Source organism: Gekko japonicus, unplaced genomic scaffold, assembly GCF_001447785.1.
Source record: "Gekko japonicus isolate JY-2015 unplaced genomic scaffold, Gekko_japonicus_V1.1 scaffold173, whole genome shotgun sequence".
In the NCBI taxonomy this organism is placed as follows: domain Eukaryota; kingdom Metazoa; phylum Chordata; class Lepidosauria; order Squamata; family Gekkonidae; genus Gekko; species Gekko japonicus.
The window spans coordinates 1,405,677-1,429,307 of record NW_015161407.1 but is presented as its reverse complement, the minus strand read 5'-3'; the positions used below and the strand labels follow the sequence as shown (position 1 = coordinate 1,429,307).

The 23,631-nt window shown below is 42.7% G+C and overlaps 1 protein-coding gene across 1 annotated transcript; it reads left to right on the top strand.

The window, feature by feature from the left end:
• The first annotated feature begins 4,383 nt into the window (after positions 1 to 4,383).
• Positions 4,384 to 14,334, top strand: PLA2G12A (phospholipase A2 group XIIA). Its single transcript, XM_015426348.1, has 4 exons — positions 4,384 to 4,933; positions 9,611 to 9,687; positions 11,798 to 11,963; positions 12,740 to 14,334. Exons 1-4 carry the CDS (start codon positions 4,699 to 4,701, stop codon positions 12,856 to 12,858), a joined length of 597 nt encoding a protein of 198 aa, XP_015281834.1. The 5' UTR covers positions 4,384 to 4,698; the 3' UTR covers positions 12,859 to 14,334.
• The last annotated feature ends 9,297 nt before the right edge of the window (positions 14,335 to 23,631 follow it).

Genomic DNA, 23,631 nt, shown 5'->3' with positions numbered 1-23,631 from the left:
ATCTTGCATGTTACAATAAAGTGATGCATGTACCAATAAAAAAATTAAAAGTGAGCATTGTGTTTAGACCGGCAAGTAATACTGCGTCGTTGACAAGATGGCATGCAATAAATAGATCATAAAAGGACAATGTAAAGAGAATATTTAGGTGCCAAATGATTTAAACTCAGCAAGAGTTTGCAACAGCCAATCACCCACCTCTGAGATGAAGCCGTAGGAAGTGATACAAATCAGAATCTCCTGTTGGGAGTAGCCAAATAAGCAGAAGGCTGCAAAATGCTAGTAAATACTGCTAGTATGAGCATCCATATCCCTGATGCCGAGTCAAAGGAAAATGAGTCCACAGAAGACTCCACAAACTCTCTAAAGCTACATGATATGAGCAAAAGACTGATTGAATCTTGATATTTTCCTATTTCCCCTTTGACAGGTTATGTGACAGGACTTTTGTCATTCTTCCAATATCAATAATATATCCAGTGCTGTTTAATGCATAAAGCTTGGAGGAGAATACTCTTGCTTTGAAAGTTAAAAGATGCTGCATATGTGGTTTCAATGACTGGTTGTCCACATTTAGGAACTGTATGTGCAGTAGCTGGATTTTTAAACTCAGGGCTGCCATATAAAGCACCAGTTGTTTAGTTGGGAAGCTGGGTCCAGGTTCTTTCCCTTCTTACCAGTGCTGTGGTGGTGAAGGAAGAAAGGAGGACAGTCTCTGAAACAGTTGATTGTTGCTGTTAAAATAAAAGAATCAGCCAGTTCTAGGTTAAAAAAGCACCTATAGATAGATTTACAGCGTTGCATAGAAAGGCAGCTTGTTGTTGCCTGCATACTTCTCTGGATCATGTCTGTCTCTTGTTTGTTCATTAGTGGTGATATACATCATGGTAATATACCAGGTTTAAGGTTGTTGCACATCTGTTCCAAGTTTCAAATAATAACAAAGGGACCAGTGTCCAATTTGATGATGTTTCACACATTTATGATAGCATATTAAGTAGTTTAATAGCACTTGACAGACTACTTCTTTGCCTTAATCCTTTTTACTTAATAAACCAATCCAGTGTAGCTGCTAATCTTGTTTGTGTTACAGTATTCAGCAGTCCATCACGCTTTTATTAACAGGCATGTAAGTGCAGTAATTATCTTCTGGAAATAACTTAAAGTATAATCCTAAACAGGGTTAGAGTCCTCTGACTTCAATGGACTTGTTTAGGATTGTACTGTTCATGTTGGATTGGGAAACTGAGTGCCAGTAAATTCATGATGGAAAGTTCACACAACACATAAGTTATTTCTGTTAGATATGGTGGTGGCGATTACCTAGATGGCTTTTAAAATAATTCAGTGTATTAACACCCATGATTTTTCATTTATTAGTGGTTAAGAGCGGTGGACTGTAATCTGGAGAACCAGATTTGATTCCCCACTCCTCCACATGCAGCCAGCTAGGTGACCTTGGGGCAGTCACAGTTCTCTCAGAGCTGTTCTCTCCAGAGCTCTTTCAGCCCCACCTATCTCACAGGGTGTCTGTTGTGGGGAGAGAAAAGAAAAGGAGATTGTAAGCCACTCAAGACTCCAAGTGAAGGGCAGGGTATAAATCCAATCTCCTCCTCCTCCTCCTTTCAAAGAAGTGTTTTCAAGATGGTGTTTTACAATGTATAATCTCAAATAACAAGATCATCAAAGCCAACTAAAAGGATTTTAATCATATGTATATCACAACAGAGGCAACAGAACACACCACTTAGGATGCTGTAATTCTCAAACACTCAGTACAAAATAAGTGTCTTCACCTGTCTCTAAAATAATTCTAGGGAAGAAAAAAACTCTGTATTCTAAGAAAAAGGGTATTACAAAGTTCCAGAACTGTTGCAGAAAAGGCTTTGCTTCTCAAAATCAGACATGACTGGAACTCGCAGCAATTTTAAAACAGTGTGCGGGAGTCCTGTTTGAATCAAAACTACAGTGAAAAGGCAGGATTTAAGCCTTTCACCCTGTCTATACCATTTTCCCCAAGACAGAATCCTTGGGAAACTGCTGTTTGCTCCATATGCTCACCTGTGGGTCCTTAGGATTTCCCTACTGTTCATGCATCTGTTACTCAACTTGGCCCCACTGTGTGAATCAATGGGGCCTACATAGGCTAAAGGGGGATATTTCTACAAACCTGGGGAAACGAGGTTTGCATAAAAATCCACCATCCCAACCCCCCCCCCACCATGTGTGTGCGTGTGTGATTTTAAAAAATCTAAGCCAGAGAAGGAAAGCAGTTCCAGGAAGTCCAAGAACACCTTGTGCCATTCTTGGTCACCTAGGCAACTCCTCACAACCATTCCAAAGGGGTAGCCATGTCAGTTGATAACAGCAAAATTGGAACAGTGGTCCAGTGGCACTCTAAAGGTCAATAACATTTTTCCAGAATAAGCTTTCTACTGACAGAATGAGTTAGTACTCATAAGGCATTTTATACCTTCAGTGTCAGGCTTTCCACCTTGGAAGGCTCTTACTTATACTAATTTTAGAAGTAATTCACTCTCACACACACACACAAGCATAGAAAAGTTGAATCTCTAGGAAATATTTCCTGTCTCATCAAGATCTACCTTAACACTCCTCATTGGACTACAGAGCTGTATAGGAAATTAATGCCTATTCCACAGCCCTCATCCTTCCTCCTAACTCCCTGTGCCATACCCTCTTTCCCCAACCAAGCCCCCACACAAGAGCACTTCTAGTGCATCAGAATTGAGGGTCTTCTACTAGGGGGCCTTCAGGGTACACATAGTCTACTCTGCCTGACAGTTTCAACAGAAACCCAACGGGACTGGGTGAAGTCAGATCCAGATGATTGTAAATGGATCCTCATAAATTCATATGATTTTTACATTGAAACAAAATGAAAATCACCATCGTACTGGAGATTCTGTCTTAGTCTACAGGCAGTACCACAAAAACCATGCATCCACTGCTTTGTGGCACCTCAGTGGCACAAAAACACAGTTCCAAAGCACAGATCCTTATGGATCCACATGATTTTTACACTGGGTCACCCCAAACTCACCATCAACTCACGTCCATAGCCACAGACTGCACACAAAAATAACACATCCACTGCTTTGTGCTGCCACAATGGTGCAAAAACAGTTCAAAAGCACAGATCCTTATGGATCTTCATATGAATTCATGAGGATCCATGCCGTAGACCCATGTTTTTGTAGCACTGCTGTGCCACAAAGTACTGGAGCCATTTTTAATGGTTCAGTCCATAGTCCTGGCTTTGTCATGTGATTTGATACTAGATTTGGAGGAACTCTGTTTAAAAAACAACAACAAAACCTTGAGGATCCATGTAAATCTGCCTTTTACTTTTTTCCCAAACCCAACCATATTGGACCTGGCCTGTACTAAGTCACTCCACATTGACAACAGGGAATTCTCTACTATTCTTGGGGCAAGACAAGTTTAAATAGGACAATGGGTCCCCCATTTAAATCTTGCACAACTACTTTTTGGCATAATCTCTTTTATAAGGCCATTATGAATATAAAATTGGGGGTGGGAGGAAGGATCGTGTAGTGAGCTCTTTGGAGGATGAACTGGATAAGATTAAAGTATAATAATAAAAACAGAGTGGTCATATTGATTCGGGTGTCATTTCTTTCTCCAAGGAGCTCCCCCTTTATTTTGTTGTCATCACAACAACCATATGATGATGTGAGGCCGGACTGAAGCCCAGAAACCTCCCTGGTTCTAGTCTAGAGCTTTACCTGCAACACCAGGCGTCTGTGAATGACACAGATCCCCCCCCCCTCCCCCGCGCGATAGGTTCCATTCGGCCTTTAGCAATCTGCAGTGCACATTAAAATCTTTATAAGTTTTTAAAACCAGCTTTGTGTCCCTCTCCTCGAAAAGGCTCTTGGCATGTGCGTCTAGAGCACTCCGCCTTTAAATGCTTTTTTATTTACCACTTTTTCGTGCAAGAGGGACAGAGAGGGACTGTTTCCTACCTCTTGCTGAGCGTACCCGTTGGAGACCAGAACAAAGTTTGAATCCAGTGGCGCCTTTAAGACCAACAAAGTTTCATTCTAGGTATAAACTTTCGTGTGGATGCACACTTCTTCGGATACATCGGAGGGCAGCTCCAACCAAACAACGGGTGAAAGCTAGCCCGCTTGCACAGAACCACCTGTCACCCATGCGGGGAGATGCAGGGCTACTCTTCGGGATATTTTCCACTTTCCGACTGAAACCAATGGGAGGCGTTGAGCGTTTCTTGCGCCCCGAGGACCCTCCTAGTGGAAGGGCTTCGATTTCGATGCACTTCCGGAGAGGCACTGGCCGGGCACTTCCTCTTTTGGCGTGCGCCTCTCTTTTCTACCTTCGGCAGCGTCCCCACCTCCGAGGGACTAGCGCCACCCCTTTCCCTCCTTGCGTCCAAAGGGCCCGGACAGGCAGCCTTGGGGCGGGGCTGGTGTGGACTGACGGTGCGGAGACGGTCTGCGGGACTGTAGAAGTTCCCCGGCCTGAGCGAGCGGAGATTGGAGAAGCGGAACGGCGACTGCCAGAGTCTCCCGGGCCAGGCGTCGTGCGCGACATGGAGCGGCTTGCTGGAGACTGACTCGATCTCACCTGCTGCAAGGGGCTGGGGGCGCCTGCCGTCCCGGCGCTCCAGATCCCAGCGCGGCTGGAGCCTCCATGCGGGGGTTGTCTGCGATGACGATGAGCCGGGCGCTGCTACCGTTTCTCGTGACCTGTGGCTTGCTAGGGATGCAGCCGCAGCCCAGCCGTTGCCAGGAGCCCCAGACCCCGGACTGGAGAATGACGCTGAAGACCATCCGGAACGGCGTCCACAAGATAGACACTTATCTCAACGCGGCGCTGGATCTGCTGGGAGGAGAGGATGGGCTCTGTCAGTATAAATGCAGCGATGGTAATACGGATGTGTTATAACAAACGGGGGTCAACGGGGAGGTGTGTCCATGCCGTGATTCCCTGGAAAGTTGGACTTCTTCTGACACTCTCAGCTTTAAAAAAAAAATGGTTGTGAGTGGAGATGTACATTAATGTTGCTTCAGAATGGCTCACTGAGCATCAGGTTAGGTAACGCAGGCCTTTGCTAAATTAGGTTCTGCTGGACCTTAACAAATGTGTGCTCTTGAACATTTTCTATAGCCTTCAGTTTGTGACGCCAGGAAACAATAGGGTTTTCTTCAGAAAGTTGATTTATTATGATTTGCGTTGTGGATCTTTGGTTTCTTATTGCGTGATTGGCCTACATAGCTATTGTTTTAGCTGTTACCTGTTTGATCATAACACAAAAGTTCTTGTTCTGAAACTGTAGTAAGTGTTATCAGATGCAAGGTAGTCCGTAATCACACCAAGGATTTTGTTACGGAAAGACAAGAGCGATTACGAACACATTGTGTGACTAGGAACCGGTTTTTGTTGAGATGTAGATTACAATATTTGGAAATCAGTGTGAAAGATGATCTTTTCTTCCTTCATCAGGCATCAAAGGCCATTGGAGTTCAACTCTTAACACTTTGCACTAAGTTTAGTTCTCTAAATTTCACTGGGGTACAAAATCTTTTTCTGCTCAAAGAGCTGTTGCAGAGGGGACATCTTTTACAAAAGTTATGTTATACTTATAACTTTCCTATTTCCTTTTCTTTTGTACCCTTAGGGGCTCATTGATTCACGAATCTTGAGCAGCAGAAGCCACTTATTTTTTAGATGCAAGGGCTGAAAGGACTGAGACAAATTTTGCAATTGCTAGAGTGATCTTTGGATCCTTATCAGTGAGCAAAAGATCCAGGGTTTCTGGAGTATAGGGGAACGATTGGTTGAATAAAGCCTTAATATAGTAATCTGTCATAATCTCATAAAATCTGCATTCCAGAAGGGCGTGGAAGGATGTAGCAATTCTGTTAAGGCCACAAGGGAACTTATAACTTCTATTTCAGTAATGTTTGCGATAACCCTAAAATGTAGTTCAGTAATATCACCCATATTGTCAGCTTCGTCCATTTCCGGGCCAGAAAAGACATGTCTACCTAAGAATGGGATCCTGTGCGCACTTTGGAATGAGTGGTACCAGTTTCTAAATGCCCTGACCTGGATGGCCCAAGCTAGTGAGATCTCATCAGATCTCAGAAACTGGGTCAGCAGGGTCAGCCCTGGTTAGTATTTGGATGGGAGACCCCCCAAGGAATTCCAGGTTCTCTGCAGAGGCAGGCAATGACAAAACACCTCTGAGCATCTCTTGCCTTGAAAAAACTATGGGGTCACCATAAGTGGGTTGTGGCTTGATGGTACTTTCCACCACAACCAATTTCTGAATGAGCAAGCTTATGATCAAGCTGCAAGGCTGTCTTCTGAACTCATAACTAGGTTGAGATTCAAGGACTTTCTGGCTCGTAGTTCATACTCTTAGCCACACTAATTTAGAAAACAAGAGTCTTTTACATCTTGTGAAAGGTTAAGGAATAAACTGTCCAATATCCCTGAATTTGCAACAGGTGGAGTCTGCCTTTTGAGAACTGGGTTTTAGATTTAGTGAAACAATTGAGAGAATTATGTGTAAAGAAAGTATGTGTAGTTTTTTCCAATTGTATGAAAATATTTAATCTGGAGAAAGGAATGGCAATTATATTAAGACAAAGACCGTTCTGTGTGGTTTTCTTTTTTATCCTCTATGTGCAGCGAATTCATCAATAATTTTGAAAAGCCTAGACTTCACTGACTTTGACTTTATCCACTAGAGCCATTCTATAGTTTGTGCCTTTTTTTACAGCCCTGAGAGAAAGCTAAAACAGGAGTGATCCAGTTCTGTGTTGGAATCCACAGTAAAATAGTTCATTTCAGTACTGATTGACTGGCTACTTCAAGTCAGGATTAAGCTTCTGCTGCTTTTCTTTGCTGAGAAGAAAACAGGGATAATGATGACCCCCTAAGCGCTTGTACTGTACAAGACAATGCTGCCTTTTACCGGTAGTTTACCCGGTTTATATCCAGGAACACAGAAGTAGGTGCTCACTTCAGTCTGCCCTGTTGTTTTGACAGCTTCCCCTGGGATGAGGGATACAACTGCTAATCAATTTTTGCATGACAAGGTGGCATCAAACTGTGGCTGGTGAAAGATTTTCAAGTAGCTCCTTTTTAGTAGACTACTAAGGGCCGTGGTGGCTTAGAGTTTAAGACACTGAGCTGAAGACCGGAAGGTCTGTAGTTTAGCAGTTCGAGACCCTAGCGCCACATGATAGAGTGAGTTCCCGTCTCTGGCCCCAGCTCCTGCCAACCTAGCAGTTTGAAAGCAAGAATAGGTACCACTTCAGTGGGAAGGTAACAGTGTTCTGTTCACCTCGGCATTTAGTCATGCTGGCCACATGACCACAGAAACGTCTTCAGACAGCGCTGGCTCTTTGGCTTGGAAACTGAGATGAGCACTACCCCCTAGAGTCGGATTCAACTAGCCTTCGAGCAAGGGAAACCTTTACCTTTTAATGTGAAAGCCCCTGGGTCATTTTTTATATAAGCTTTCTGTTTCAGAAAATAGAATGGGATTTTTGCGGCACCTTCATAATTTAACATAATTCTAGCATAATTTAACATAATTCTAGCATAACCTAAGCATTTAAATTCCAAAACTTGTGCCATTGGCTGTCCTTCCAACCATTCTAGTAAGCCCAAACAGCTCAGTTAACATTATTAAGGACTGAGAATTCAAACAAATGCATATTTACACTGGATAGATCCAAAGAACTCCTGATTAGGGATGGGCACGAACTGAATCACAAAGAAAAAGTCATCATGAATTTTGCCCTGTTCGTGGTTCGCAAACCGAAGTTGTGATGGGTCTACTACCGTCACGAACTTCCATGAACTTTTAAAGCAGTTTGTGGCAGTTCATGGATAGAGCAGAAAGCAGGGGTTTAAAGGGACTCCAAGTGGTTACACAAGAAAGCCCAAAGCAGCTGAGTGGTAAGGAGCAGGGTGCTCCCCACCGCTCAGCTGTTTTTCAGGCTTTCTGCAAACCCTGTTAGCAGTCCCTTCCAACAGGGTTTGCAAGACCATGAACCAATTCACATTCTTCTGGTTCGTGGCTATCCTTATTCCTGATCATGTTGGTAGGACTATTTCTTAAGGTGCCATCCCTAAGCATGTACAAACTTTGTAAACCTGTGTTTCTGCTGGGTTATTCTATTGAATAATTATTCTAGTGAAGTCACTGGATCTAGTCATGTCTATTTGTTGTTGTTAAGTCGCACAGTCGAGTCCGACTCTTCGCGACCCCATGGACCACAGCTTCCCCTGGGATGAGGGATACAACTGCTAATCAATTTTTGCATGACAAGGTGGCATCAAACTGTGGCTGGTGAAAGATTTTCAAGTAGCTCCTTTTTAGTAGACTACTAAGGGCCGTGGTGGCTTAGAGGTTAAGACACTGAGCTGAAGACCGGAAGGTCTGTAGTTTAGCAGTTCGAGACCCTAGTGCCACATGATAGAGTGAGCTCCCGTCTCTGGCCCCAGATCCTGCCAACCTAGCAGTTTGAAAGCAAGAACTTTAGTGGGAAGGTAACAGTGTTCTGTTCACCTCGGCATTTAGTCATGCTGGCCACATGACCACAGAAACGTCTTCAGACAGCGCTGGCTCTTTGGCTTGGAAACTGAGATGAGCACTACCCCCTAGAGTCGGATTCAACTAGCCTTCGAGCAAGGGAAACCTTTACCTTTTAATGTGAAAGCCCCTGGGTCATTTTTTATATAAGCTTTCTGTTTTAGAAAATAGAACGGGATTTTTGTGGAACCTTCATAATTAAACATAATTCTAGCATAACCTAAGCATTTAAATTCCAAAACTTGTGCCATTGGCTGTCCTTCCAACCATTCTAGTAAGCCCATACAGCTCAGTTAACATCATTAAGGACTGAGAATTCAAACAAATGCATATTTACACTGGATAGATCCAAAGAACTCCTGATTAGGGATGGGCACGAACTGAACCACAAAGAAGAAGTCATCATGAATTTTGCCCTGTTCATGGTTCGCAAACCGAAGTTCGTGATGGGTCTACCGTCACAAACTTCCATGAACTTTTAAAGCAGTTTGTGGCAGTTCATGGATAGAGCAGAAAGCAGGGGTTTAAAGGGACTCCAAGTGGTTACACAAGAAAGCCCAAAGCAGCTGAGTGGTAAGGAGCAGGGTGCTCCCCACCGCTCAGCTGTTTTTCAGGCTTTCTGCAAACCCTGTTAGCAGTCCCTTCCAACAGGGTTTGCGAGACCATGAACCAATTCACATTCTTCTGATTCGGGGCTATCCTTACTCCTGATCGTGTTGGTAGGACTATTTCTTAAGGTGCCATCCCTAAGCATGTACAAACTTTGTACACCTGTGTTTCTGCTGGGTTATTCTATTGAATAATTATTCTAGTGAAGTCACTGGATCTAGTCATGTCTATAGTTACCCGTTTAACACAGTGAGACTTAGTGATGTCTCACTTGTACTGCATACAGGTTTATATACAACTGCACCACATTTCATTGTGAATTTTTTTAAAAGATATCTAATATGGGAAAGCTTAGAAACTAAAGTGCTTCATATTTTACAGGATATAAGCCTTTCCCCCGCTATGGCTATAAACCTTCACCACCCAATGGATGTGGTTCTCCCCTCTTTGGTGTTCAAGTTTAAATTGCCTTCCCTTGGCTTGCCCGGGCGCTCTGCGGCTACGGGGAGCCCGGGCAAGCTGGCCCTTGGACAGGCCGGGGAAGGCACGGGGAGGCATTTAAATGCCTCCCCGATCCTTCCAGGGCCCCCCTGCCTCAGAGTTGCTGGGGGGGCGGGGTTTGGTCTCCAGGCCTTCCCTCTGTAGCCATGCACGCAGAGGTTTTGGCTATAGTGGGCATGGGCCACTCTGAAGCCAGCCGAAACTCCGTTCCTGTGCGTTCCTGCCCAAAAATACCCCTGCCTGAAAGTCATATTCATCAAAGCCATACAATTAGAGAAATATGACCAGTAATCATCTAAATAATCACATAGTTTCAGCAGTGAGGGAAAAAAGATATGGAGGAACCTGTAAAGAACTCAGTTAGTGAGAACCTCCCAGATCAGTCCTGTAAAACGGACTGAAGAGCCCAATTCCCTACCTAGCAGAAGTCTATCATTTTTTTAATTGAACAAACTCACCAGATTTTCTGGGGGAGATGGGAATAGCCTCCTTGGCTTGCTTCTTAAAGCTGTGCCTAGGCATGTGAATACACCTGCCATCTTGAAAATCCTCATAATCTGTTTGCTATCTCCCCTCCTAATTCTGCCACCCTAAGCACTCTTCCACACATCCTTGGCTGCAGATTGCAAAATGGTCTGCATTTTGGCATATTTCTTGCTAACTGGATTGAAAAGGGAGAGATTGGACTATACAGTAGCAGTCATTGGCAGGCTGCTTTGCCCTCGTAAGGGAGTTTCTTCTTAACCCTGAAAAACAATAATTTGGTGTATAGTGTGGCAGGAATGGTACAATCTATGATGGGGACACAAAGGGGCTGATAAATGAATCTCACATACATTATAACAATAATGCCTGTAACAACTCTGTAAGGTGGGACAGTTATCCTCATGTTGTGGATGTAAGTAGGGATGGGCACGAACCATGTTTTTGTGGTTCGGTTCATGGTTCGTTGCCAAACCACAAACCAGGAGGTTGGTCCGCAAACTAAACTGGTTTGTATCAGTTTGTGACCCCTGCTTTCTGCTCCCCATTGTTTCTCTTGAAGAGCAGAAAGCAGAAGTCTACATGGCTCCAAGCCATTTAAACCCCTGCTGACGAACTGCCTTAGAAATTCATAGAAGCTTGTAGCAGTTCTTCAGTTTGTGAGACAACTAGCTTGTCTGAGGCCACCTAGAGAGTTGACAGCTGAGATGAGATTTCAACCAGGAACCTCATGATCTCTTAACCACTATTCTAAACTAAAGGCAGTTTTTTCCCATATCCTTTCAGCTGGCCTCTAAATGTGCAATTCTAGCCTTCCCCTTTTCAAAAAGAAATTACTTTTTCTCTTGATACTGGGTACTTCTTGATACCATTAGACATATACGATGTCCAGTACATACAAACACATGAGGCTGCCTTATACTGAGCCAGATCCTTGGTCCATCTAGGTCAGCATTGCCTACCTAGACTGGCAGCAGTTTTCTAGGGTGTCAGACAGAGATCCTTTTAGCTGGAGATGCTGGGGATTGAACCTGGGACTTTCTGCATGCCAAGTGGATGCTGTGCCACTGAGCCATGGCACCCTCTCTTAATAGCCTTATTAGCCTAGTAGCCTGTCCTTATTTGCAGTGATCTCTGACACCTTCAAGCGAGATTAGTTCTTCCCACCCCTTCCTCAACCTATGAGTAAGGGTGATTCTCTCCTGGCCCCTGTAACAAAAACCTGCTGCATGATACCATGGCAAACTTGCCCAGCTACACTGGAGTGATTGGACCTTCTTTGATTTCATGATAGCTTTGGGAAGGCTGGTTGGGTTCCACTGACGGTTGGAAAGAAGACTCCTTTCAGATGACATCTTATGTTTGGTTCCGTAGCCAAGTTCTTGCTTAACTCCCAGTCTATTTAATAGCTCTGAGATGTCTTTGCAGAGCATAAGGCCACTCCTTTTTGACTTCTCCTCAAGAAACACTTCAGGGCATTCCTTCCCCTGTGTGCTGGTAGTCAGTTGATGTTTAGAGCTGGAAGAGTGGTGGGTCTGGTCAGCACTCCCAGGGACCGCTAACTTTCTTGCCTTTGCCTGTTAGTTTGACATTGGCATTCCTTCGATGACAAAATGCTGCAATCAACACGACAGATGTTATGACACCTGTGGTAACCAGAAAAATGATTGTGATGAGCAATTTCAGTATTGCCTCTCTAAGATCTGCCGAGATGTACAAAAGACATTAGGAATACCAGAGAGTGTACAAGGTAAGCTAAATATTTGCCGATAACTCTTGATGTGTGTACTAGTTTTTGCTGGGGGGAAAAAACAAATTGTAAAGCACAAATTAATGTGGCCTAAGATCTTGCCTATCTTCCTCATGTATTTGTATGCGCGGCTAATAAAGAACAACTTGTTCCATCTAATAATAGATCATAGTCTAAATCTCATTTTAAACTTATTTGTGTAAACAATGAATTCTCAAGACTGTCTTTAACCACAATTAACTACACTTTATTATTTTCTGTCCTTGAGCACATATTTTCCAACTCTGTTACTTTGACTAAACTGTGAAATTATGTGAAGATGTATTTCTTTCCCCTTAAAGTTGTGCATTATAAGGAGAGGGAAGAAAGGCTTCAGTCCTGTTTTCTAAAACTGTATTGATTCTTGACATCTGTAAAAACTGACAGCGCAACGTGATTAATGTGGAGCTGTAACGACAGATATATTAACAGCAAACAGCAGATGAATCTTGAGATTTCAGATTGCAAATACATTCATAAATTTACCACTATGAGCATTGCAAATACTGCTTGCTAAGCTGCTTATCTGTCAGATATAGGCTACACAAGCCAGAGGAAATTTATATTAAAACTTAACCTTGTATGTTTAACTATACACTTAGTCGCAAGTCAAGAGAGAAACTTAGGTAAAGGTTTTTTTTGTCCCCCCTCTAGTGACATCTGTACCTCATTGTATTATTAACCGATGAACTGATTCACTCTTTCTCCTTCTCCCCCTTCCCTGTTCCTCTTTGCAGCATGTGAATCAACAGTTCAGTTGTTGTTCGATGCAGTCATACATTTAGGATGCAAGCCATACCTTGATAGCCAAAGAGCAGCCTGTATGTGTCGGTATGAAGACAAGAGGGATCTTTAAAGATGCTTGCAACCTGGTTCAAGATCAGCCTTTCTTGCTAGTGCCCTTTTTAGTTTTTTGTTTTGTTTTTGATTTGTTACAAAGCTGTTGGGAAACGTGTGAAACGATTGTCTTCCACAGAAGAGTTTTTTTGTTTTATTTTTATATAGCACTTCTTACTTCCATCATCACTTTTGGATAGATCCTTAATTTTTAAGGATTGTTTGCATGCATTTTTTAAGCTGACACTAATATTTTGTCACTTGGTCTTGGAGTGATGGTATGATTATGGATAAGTGCTGCTCTAAACTACTTAAAAGATCTTAGTAGTGGTGAAGGAGGTGAAGACCCATAAAATTGCATTGGGGGAACAAAATAGTAGGTCAAACTTTGGTTTCACCAGCACTCAGTGTCTCTTTAGTGCCTTGATTTTATTGGCAAGCAAGGAAATCTCAAACGTTTGTGGGTTCAGCTTGCAATCTTGTGTCCTACATTAGTGTGATGGTGGACCATTATTTTTAATAGATTCTCTTTAGTTTGCTAATATTTGTAGTATGTTTTACGTATTACCCCAATGCAATTGAGGGTATACATATCCATTTATGAAGCGGACTGTCTTCTGAAGTGCCTGTATAATTAAAAACCAGAAGTCTGAAATATTTTTGAAATGTTCAGTAGGTTATATGTTGGCTTTCTAGAATGTATGTACAATTTCTCAAGACAACAAAACAGAGCTTTTTAAAAATGAGACAATTTAGTCAAATGTTTTTGACACAAATATATTCTGTGCAATACAGGCCTCTTAAGACTATTACAAAAATAGAATCTTATTGGCCAGAGCAAACAAAATAGATGAATTTTTTCAAGTATAAAACATACCAGTCCTTTTATCCTATGCAAATTTCAAGACGAAATACAAAAATAATGAGTTGCTGTTTCTTAGGGGAGTGGGAATACTTTTTAAGAGTTGTACAAGGTCTTATGTCCACTTTATATTTAAATAATTTTGAACTACTGAGCTTTAAATAGAAAATTATTCCATACATTTCATGTTCTTCTATATATTTTAAAAAATGAAGTTATTCCTCAGGAACAATGGTCACAGTCCAGCTCCAAGTGTGCAGTGGCATGGAGGCTTAAGCCTTGTAACTGCATGCAGCATACTTCTGAGTAACATGCACAAAAAATCAGGTTTCACATCCCACTGAAAGCAATATGACTTGTAGTTGCAACTTAGCCTTTTAAAATTGGTTTCAGTGGGACCTGGTCATGGCCGAACTTCAGCTGGATTTTGACCAAGAGACTTTCATTGATTGCCTTTGAGCTTCAAGTTCTCCCTTTTATGAAAGTCAATGAATTTTTAACACTGACCATAACTGTCCCTCAGGTCTCTGAACACACAAGCACTACAAGCTTTTGAAATGAAATTACTTGAAAAGAGATCTGTGATATGTTGATGAAGGATAAGGGAATTTTATAAGTGAAAATGTGTAAAATATAACTGTATCAGTTTGGTTTTAGAAAAAAAATAAAGAGCCAAAGCTGAGTGTGTCTTCTAATTTTGTGTGTGACTGAAATAGCACACCATTAAGATTGCTGGGGGAAACATCAACAACCTCAGATATGCAGATGATACTACTCTAATGGCAGAAAGTGAAGAGGACCTAAAGAGCCTCTTGCTGAAAATGAAAGAGGAGAGCGCAAAAGTTGGCTTGAAAGTCAACATCCAAAAAAACTAAGATCATGGCGTCCAGCCCCATCAGTCCTTGGCAAATAGAAGGGAAAGTAACGGAAGCAGTGGCAGACTTCACGTTCCTGGGATCCAAGATCACTACAGATGGTGACTGCAGCCATGGAACTAAAACACACCTGCTCCTTAGGAGGAAAGCTATGGCAAACCTAGACAGCAAAATAAAAAGTAGAGACATCATCCTGCCAACCAAAGTCTGCATGGTCAAAACAATAGTATTCCCAGTAGTAATATACGGCTGTAAGAGTTGGACCATAAGGAAGGCCAAGTGCCGAAGAATAGACACTTTTGAATTATGCTGCTGGAGAAGACTTTTGAGAATCCCTTGGACTGCAAGGAGATCAAATCAGTCAATCCTAAAAGAAATCAACCCTGACTGTTCCCTGGAAGGCCAGATACTGAAGCTGAAGCTCAAATACTTTGGCCACCAAATGAGAAAAGAGCATTCATTGGAGAAGACCCCGATGCTGGGAAAGACTGAAGGTAAAAGAAGAAGGGGATGGCAAAGGATAAGGTGGTTAGACAGTGTTATCGAGGCAACGAACATGAAATTAAGCAAACTCCGAAGCACAACAGAGGACAGAAGGGCCTGGCATGATGTGCTCCAGGGGGTCGCAAAGAGTCAGACTTGACTGTGGGACTGAACAACAACAACAAAAGTATGTAGCATACAGAATAAATCAAAAACCTGAAATACAATGCACTGTAGTTTTATAGGATATATCCTGGTTATCGAGTGAAGGGCGGGGTATAAATCCAATCCCGCCCACCTAGCAGCTCGAAAGCCCATATGGGCAAGTAGACAAATGGGTACCTGCTCTTAGAGCGGGGGGGGCACCCGTCCTTCCCTTCGCGATGGTGTGGCGTGGCGGCAGCACGAGCAGCGGAGTAACGGCGGCGGCAGAGAACATGGCGGCAGTGGTGAGGCGAGCAACCGAGTGGAGACTGGGCCGGCAGAGCGCGGGGGCGGACCGACACAGTAGGCTGGAGCCAACCGGACAGAGGCCGGCTGCGGGAGCATGCGCGGACGTGCACTATGGCCCATACCCGGAAAGAAGCCGCGACGACCAGAGGAAGACCTGTGCCAGAAAAAAGATGACGACGCCGGATTGAAAAGACCTCCTGCAAAAAGAGACTATAACAACAAAGACTCCGCTATGGGTGCCTGTTAGGTTAGTCAATTCCCCCTCAATTGTATGTGTGTGGCCCTAGGAAGAGATTGTAATAAATTGTATATGTAAAACCGCTCAGAGCCCTTAGGGGGTGAGCGGTCTACAAATCGAAGGAATAAATAAATAAAATATTGTTCTGTCAAGACCCATAAAGAGGGTGGTTGGCACACAACAACCTGAACAAAAGAAAGCCCAGACATTAAATACCTTTTGCCATCTATACCTGTCAATTAGCTGTCAATTTAGGCCTGTGACGAACATCTGACACGGTTGACAAAATCCAGCCCCCCATATACATCTAACATGAACTTTGCCTGTAGTTAATGTAGTACCTATGAGGGCAAGAAGCCCCAGACCAATGCTCCCTCTAAACTGTGGAGTCTTGTGAGCAAAAATTCAACTTTGTGAACTAATGACATTAAAGCTGTGAGCGAGAAATTTGGCTACTGCATAAATTAGTTTGCTCTGGAGCCATCCTTCCTGAGCTAAGACAAAAATGTGTGAGCTGGAGGCTAAAAAACTGAGCTAGCTCACACTAAGTCAGCTTAGAGGGAACGGTGCCGCAGACTATTATGACACCTCTTTAAGTGCTAATCTTTGTATTGTCAGTGGGTCAGTGAGGCTCTAGACCTGTACTATGTCAAGGATATCTCGGGGGCAAGGTAATCTGTTTTTAGGCTTCGAGCACCATATACCATGGACATGGAAAAATATAAACGTGTTTTATAGGACAGGGTGCATCAACAAATCCACTCTTGCTTGGAAAAATACAATACTTAGCCAGACTGCAAAGCCTTATGAGATGCTAAGCCAAAGAACCAATAGACTAGAGGCCAGAGCTAGAGCTAATTCAAAAATGGCTAAGAGAGAACAAGACCCAGTTTCACTTAATAAATTCCCTAACAAAAATGTCATGTGAAAACTGAACTCTCTGTGGCAAGTTGTGTAATTTAGACCAGCCCTAAGAAAGTGGCCAGTGGAGAAGCAATAACACCAGCAGATCATTGATTAGATGGGTTTCTGGACATGACTTGCTTATATGAAGTAATTACTGTTAGGGGAAAAGCTGAACATTGAGCTTCTTAAAAATAAACTGTAGTAAATGTGGGTGCTCTGGCAGCTGATGTCAAGTTAAAATACTTGACCAGGCATGTAAAATGAAGGGAATTTCCTCTTCTTGAACTGGCATGCCTTTTCCCCGAAAAGCAATATCAGAAGGATTATAATATTTCCAGCAGCTGTGAGGAGGGGCATGTACTAAACGTAGACAGAAAAACATAATTTTTTACTACGCTTTATAAGCTAAGGAATAGGAGTTGTTGCTGCAAAACAAATTGTGTGAAGTCTTACGACACTAGTTGTAGAAGTTTCTAGTATAGGTACTTGCAGAACTGTAGTGTGTGCTTTTCTCAGTTTAAAATATAGCTCGACTGTTCAAGGGAGAATAGCTGAGAGCCAGCACGGTCTGGTTGTTAAGACTAGGATCTGGGAGACGTAGGTTCAAATCCCCACTCTGCCAAGGACCTAACTTACCTCATAGGATTTTTGTGAGGATAAAATGGAAGAGGAGGGGTAACGATGCTGTAAGTTACTTTGGAACTAGCGAAATAAATCAGCTGCAATCGAAAATTCATAGCCTTTTCCAGCTGTGTACACATGTACAGGTAGTAGGATTCTAGCAAAGATGTGTAACTAAATCTGCTTCATAAAGTGTTCATGTTGAATATGAGGTTTCCATATAGCATGCAATTTAATATAATGAAAACTGTCCCAACTCAAGGAAACAGCCAGATAGGCCAGTCATAAAGAAGGAAACAATAGGGTCCCCAAGTGTGAAAAATTATTGCTTTAAATAAACACCATTACTCTGAGATTCCTCAAACCATGAATCTCCTATAAACTGCCTCTGAGGGCCTTATATTCCAAACGATGCTCTAATATTCTGTATTTTAAGGTGTGTGTTTTTTTTCCAACCTGCCCTTGAGACTCCCCTTGCCTTGAGTTTGTGGGAAATCCATGGTTGCTGTAATGATTTCCAAAGACTGTTATCAGCCTACCACTAGTGGGCATTTCAGTCAAAGCAGTACAAAGTGTTTTTCCCTGCTGGCTCAGCTGCTCAGGCAGATGAACTGGGAAAACCAGACTTTTGTGGATATTACAGATCTCTGAAAGACAGCATCTCCCCTACAGAGACATTTTGTAAATAGGGCCTTAATGATGATTTCAGCAGTGAAATGCTAAAGAATCCAGCAGTTCAGACACACCACCACAGTGAAGGCAGAAACACTGTAAGTAGCAAATCTGAGTCATGCTTTGACCTGCCACCAAAAATTCCAGGCAATGTGACTCAAAACTAGCAGTTTACATGCATTGTGCCTGCTCTGGGTCCAAAGTTCAGCAAGAGCAATTGCGGAGATGGAAACCGAAGGCAACAGGGAGAAAGAATAAACTGCACTTTCTCTAAACATTTCAAGAGAAGACCTTTAATTTAGATAAGTTAGAGGGAGTGTGGCTTTTAATCAGAGACTGAAAATTCCAAACACCACCTGCTACTGCTTTCTTAACCCTTTTACTGCTCCCAAGCTCTCTACAATGCAAGTAAATGAAACTCCACCACCACAGCTAGTTGCAAAGGTGTTCTACAACCATTGAAGACAAACAGTTCAGTGATTCTGCTCACGGTGATCATGGCTGTTGAACATTGTTTGTTGGCCTATCTGGCATGTTTCTCGCAAAGTTTGTGGCACCCATAGCTGAGATTTTATTGCATGGCAAGGTAGTTATGATAAGATTATTGCAATTTGTTAGCATTGTACATCACAGAGTCATCTTATGATTGCACAACTTAGGACAGAATCCATCAAAACATACCCTTTTCCAGAATAAGTATCCATTTTTCTGCTCTGGTTGTACTAATATTTTTATGCTTGCTTTTTCACATACTTTTTTGCATCTTTTGTGTGTGTGCGTGCGTGTGTGCAAGCATGCTTGCGAGCCTGGAAGTCATGGTGACTTCTGGCAACCCCTAGTGGGGCTAGGGAGTTTCAGAGAGGTGGCTTTGATATTACTTGCTTACTGTTAGGGGAAAAGCCGAACATTGAAGGATCTGCTTGTTGAGCTTCTTAAAAATAAACTGTAGTAAATGTGGGTGCTCTGGCAGCTGATGTCAAGTTAAAATACTTGACCAGGCATGTAAAATGAAGGGAATTTCCTCTTCTTGAACTGGCATGCCTTTTCCCCGAAAAGCAATATCAGAAGGATTATAATATTTCCAGCAGCTGTGAGGAGGGGCATGTACTAAACGTAGACAGAAAAACATAATTTTTTACTACGCTTTATAAGCTAAGGAATAGGAGTTGTTGCTGCAAGACAAATTGTGTGAAGTCTTACAACACTAGTTGTAGAAGTTTCTAGTATAGGTACTTGCAGAACTGTAGTGTGTGCTTTTCTCAGTTTAAAATATAGCTCGACTGTTCAAGGGAGAATAGCTGAGAGCCAGCACGGTCTGGTTGTTAAGACTAGGATCTGGGAGACGTAGGTTCAAATCCCCACTCTGCCAAGGACCTAACTTACCTCATAGGATTTTTGTGAGGATAAAATGGAAGAGGAGGGGTAACGATGCTGTAAGTTACTTTGGAACTAGCGAAATAAATCAGCTGCAATCGAAAATTCATAGCCTTTTCCAGCTGTGTACACATGTACAGGTAGTAGGATTCTAGCAAAGATGTGTAACTAAATCTGCTTCATAAAGTGTTCATGTTGAATATGAGGTTTCCATATAGCATGCAATTTAATATAATGAAAACTGTCCCAACTCAAGGAAACAGCCAGATAGGCCAGTCATAAAGAAGGAAACAATAGGGTCCCCAAGTGTGAAAAATTATTGCTTTAAATAAACACCATTACTCTGAGATTCCTCAAACCATGAATCTCCTATAAACTGCCTCTGAGGGCCTTATATTCCAAACGATGCTCTAATATTCTGTATTTTAAGGTGTGTGTTTTTTTTCCAACCTGCCCTTGAGACTCCCCTTGCCTTGAGTTTGTGGGAAATCCATGGTTGCTGTAATGATTTCCAAAGACTGTTATCAGCCTACCACTAGTGGGCATTTCAGTCAAAGCAGTACAAAGTGTTTTTCCCTGCTGGCTCAGCTGCTCAGGCAGATGAACTGGGAAAACCAGACTTTTGTGGATATTACAGATCTCTGAAAGACAGCATCTCCCCTACAGAGACATTTTGTAAATAGGGCCTTAATGATGATTTCAGCAGTGAAATGCTAAAGAATCCAGCAGTTCAGACACACCACCACAGTGAAGGCAGAAACACTGTAAGTAGCAAATCTGAGTCATGCTTTGACCTGCCACCAAAAATTCCAGGCAATGTGACTCAAAACTAGCAGTTTACATGCATTGTGCCTGCTCTGGGTCCAAAGTTCAGCAAGAGCAATTGCGGAGATGGAAACCGAAGGCAACAGGGAGAAAGAATAAACTGCACTTTCTCTAAACATTTCAAGAGAAGACCTTTAATTTAGATAAGTTAGAGGGAGTGTGGCTTTTAATCAGAGACTGAAAATTCCAAACACCACCTGCTACTGCTTTCTTAACCCTTTTACTGCTCCCAAGCTCTCTACAATGCAAGTAAATGAAACTCCACCACGATCTTTCAGGTAACTTTGTAACACTTTAACTCAAGGTCTTATAAATTCACTGTTTCTCTCCAAGATATCAGGACATACAGCCTTTCCTATAATTTGTCTTCAATTAAACTTTCATTTACTTTTTCTTATTCTCTGTAACTTCCTTCATACACAGAACTAACTGCTTGTCTAACTCATTCCCCACACAGAACTTAGAGCTAACTGAACTTCTCTCTGCTTCTCTCACAGAGCTCAGAAGTAACTGAACTCCTCAACTGTCAAACCTGTTTTTCCAGAATAAGTATCCATTTTTCTGCTTTGGTTGTACTAATATTTCTACGCTTGCCTTTTCACATACTTTTTTGTGTCTTTTGTGTGTGTGTGTGCGTGCGTGTGTGCAAGCATGCTTGCGAGCCTGGAAGTCATGGTGACTTCTGGCAACCCCTAGTGGGGCTAGGGAGTTTCAGAGAGGTGGCTTTGATATTACTTGCCTCTGCATCCCGGCCCTGGAATTCCTTGGAGGTCTCCCTTCCAAGTACTTGTGAGGGTCGGCCCTGCTTAGCTTCCGAGATCTGATGAGATCAGGCTCCATGTCAGGGCCTTTATGCTTGCTTTTTGACTAAGCATCTTAGTTTGTGAACACATGAAGACGCCCTATATTGAATCAGACTACTGGTTGATCACGGTTATTATTGCCTACTCAAACTGGCAGTGGTTCTCCAGGGTCACAGGCTGAGGACTTTCAAATCACCTGCTACCTAATCCTTTTAACTGGAGATGCTGGGACCCTCCGTGTGCAAAGTGGTAATATGTCAGAAAGGAAAGAACTTTCACCGTTTTATTGACAGCAAATGAAATTGCCTAGGAATAGAATTGTTAACATGTAAAGGTATATACTGATTCTTCCACTTGAAAAATACAATCTGTGATATATCACAATATATACAATCCCCTCTTCACTTTCACAACCACACGACAATTTCTAGCACAGATTTAAGAGTGTGATGGTAATAATGCAAATACCATGCCATCTGGGTTCTTTTGTCTTTGGAGCACAGCTACATTAACTCTGTATTGGGGGCTGGGGAGACTACTACTACGGGGCAAAAGTAAACTCAATTCTGAGACCTACCTTGCAGTGGTTTTGATATTGTTTGCAGAAGCAGGCTGTGGTTTGGAGATTTTGCCCTCACTAGGCTGGCCAGTTCCAGAAGGTGGTGCTAAGGGACTGCTGTTGGGCCTCATGACATTCAAGCTGTGGGGGTCCATGTTGTTGTCCATGCTGTTTCACATCAACATGAAAATCACAGAGAGAGATCATCTGGGGATATGGAATGAGGTGTCACCAATACACAGATGACACACAGCTCTTTTTCTCCTTAAGATATGAGTCAGGTAGGTCTGTGGAAGTCCTGAACAGATGTCTGGAGAAGGTCTTGGGATGGGTCAATAAACCAAAGTTCAGACTGGACAAGACTGAAATATTGTTGGTCAATGACATATATATATGTGACCAAGAGTTCTGTGATGTTGTTGGTCTCTAAGATGCCACTAGATTTTTGTTTTATTTTGCTATGACAGAGTAACTTGGCTACCGCTTTGCAATCAATGACAAAGCTGCTCAACGACGGAAGAGTCAACTTGTCTAAGAAGGGAGTTGCACTCCCCTGAAGGAACATCTTCGTAACTGGGTGTGTGTGCTGCTGGATCCTGGGCTTTGGCTGGAGACTCAGATTTCCTCTGATGCACATAGTGCTTTTTATCACCATTGGCTACAGTTATTCCTTGGAAAGCATAATCTGGCCATGGTGGTAATCCATGCTCTGAATAAGTTATCCAGGTTAGATAACTGTAATACACCTTATATGGGGTGGCTTCTGAAAGCATTTAAGGGGTGTTGGATACAGCTGCGGTGGCTCAAGTGGTTAAGACGCTGAACTGCAGGCTGGAAGGTCGGTAGTTCAGCAGTTCGAGACCCGAGTGCCGCATGATGGAGTGAGCTCCCGTCTCTGGTTCCAGTTCCTGCCAACCCAGCAGTTCGAAAGCAAGAAATTGCAAGTAGATAAATAGATAATGCTTCGGTGGGAAGGTAACAGCCGGCCACTGTCTTCGGACAGTGCTGGCTCTTCGGCTTGGAAACGGAGATGAGCACCACAACCCTAGTGTCGGATTTGACTGGCTTTCGAGCAAGAGAAATCTTTACCGGATACAGGGACTGTATCTCTCCTGTGCAGAAAGATTTTCACTGACTACGTTTGTTTCCAAACACAATTCAAAGTTCTTACTTTTGACATCCTAAATGGCTTGGGGCCAGGCTACTTCAAGGACAGTTTCCTCCTCTGCTGCCCATGAGGTAAGACCCTCTTCTGAAGTCTTGTTCTCTATGCAGCTCCCTCTTTGTTAGGTGAGTTGGATGGCAAACAGAGACAGGGCTTTTTCAGTGGTGGTACCTTGCCTATGAAATATCCTCATCCTGGAGACTTACCTGGTTCCTGCTTTATTGTTGTTCAGATGTTGTTTAGCACTTATTATTATTATTATTGAATTGAATTGTTTTATGTTGGTTTTATCAGATTTTAATTGCTATCTATATATTATGTAATATGTTTTAATGAATATACCCCGCCCTGAGCCTGCTTTGCAGGGAGAGCGGAATATAAGCTGAATAATTAATAAATATAACTAAATATCAGGCTGGAACATTTCTCCTTCTCCAGGCTTTTAACTGAAGGATTCCTCATTTTAAAGCTGCTTTGATGCTCTTCCTCTAGCCTGTGAGTGGTGTTATGGCTTGTATTTTTTATTGTTTTTATGTTTGCTGTGGTTTTTCCCTTACCTCAAGCTGGTCTCTAAACATGTTCTAATCCTATCCTATATATATAGTTCCCTTACGTATTGGCCATTTTCAACTCTCCCATTGGCTGTGCAGTGCACTCCATCAGCCATTGGCCCATCAACCACCACTCAAGAGTATTCACGTGACCTTGGGTGGCTGCTGGGTCCGCTCCTCTCCCTGCCCACTGCCAGCCTGGACACTCTTCCCTCACAGAATTAACTATCAAAATGGCTGTCTCTCCCGACAAAGACACTTCTCCTTCTTGGCTCCTGTGGGACTAACGTTTCCTTCAGTGGCTGTTGCTAGGCAACCATGCTTGATTCTGTCAGTAAAAAGGCAAAAGAAGGAAGCCCTTTCCAGGCCTTTGGGGAGAACTCATTGGGGCCAGTCCTGACTAGG

Coding starts and splice junctions, on each gene's coding strand:
- PLA2G12A (XM_015426348.1), top strand. CDS start 4,699: ATGCGGGGGTTGTCTGCGATGACGATGAGCCGGGCGCTGCTACCGTTT. Junction 9,688..11,797: donor CTCCCCTCTTTGGTGTTCAA/GTTTAAATTGCC, acceptor TTTGCCTGTTAG/TTTGACATTGGCATTCCTTC. Junction 11,964..12,739: donor AATACCAGAGAGTGTACAAG/GTAAGCTAAATA, acceptor TCCTCTTTGCAG/CATGTGAATCAACAGTTCAG.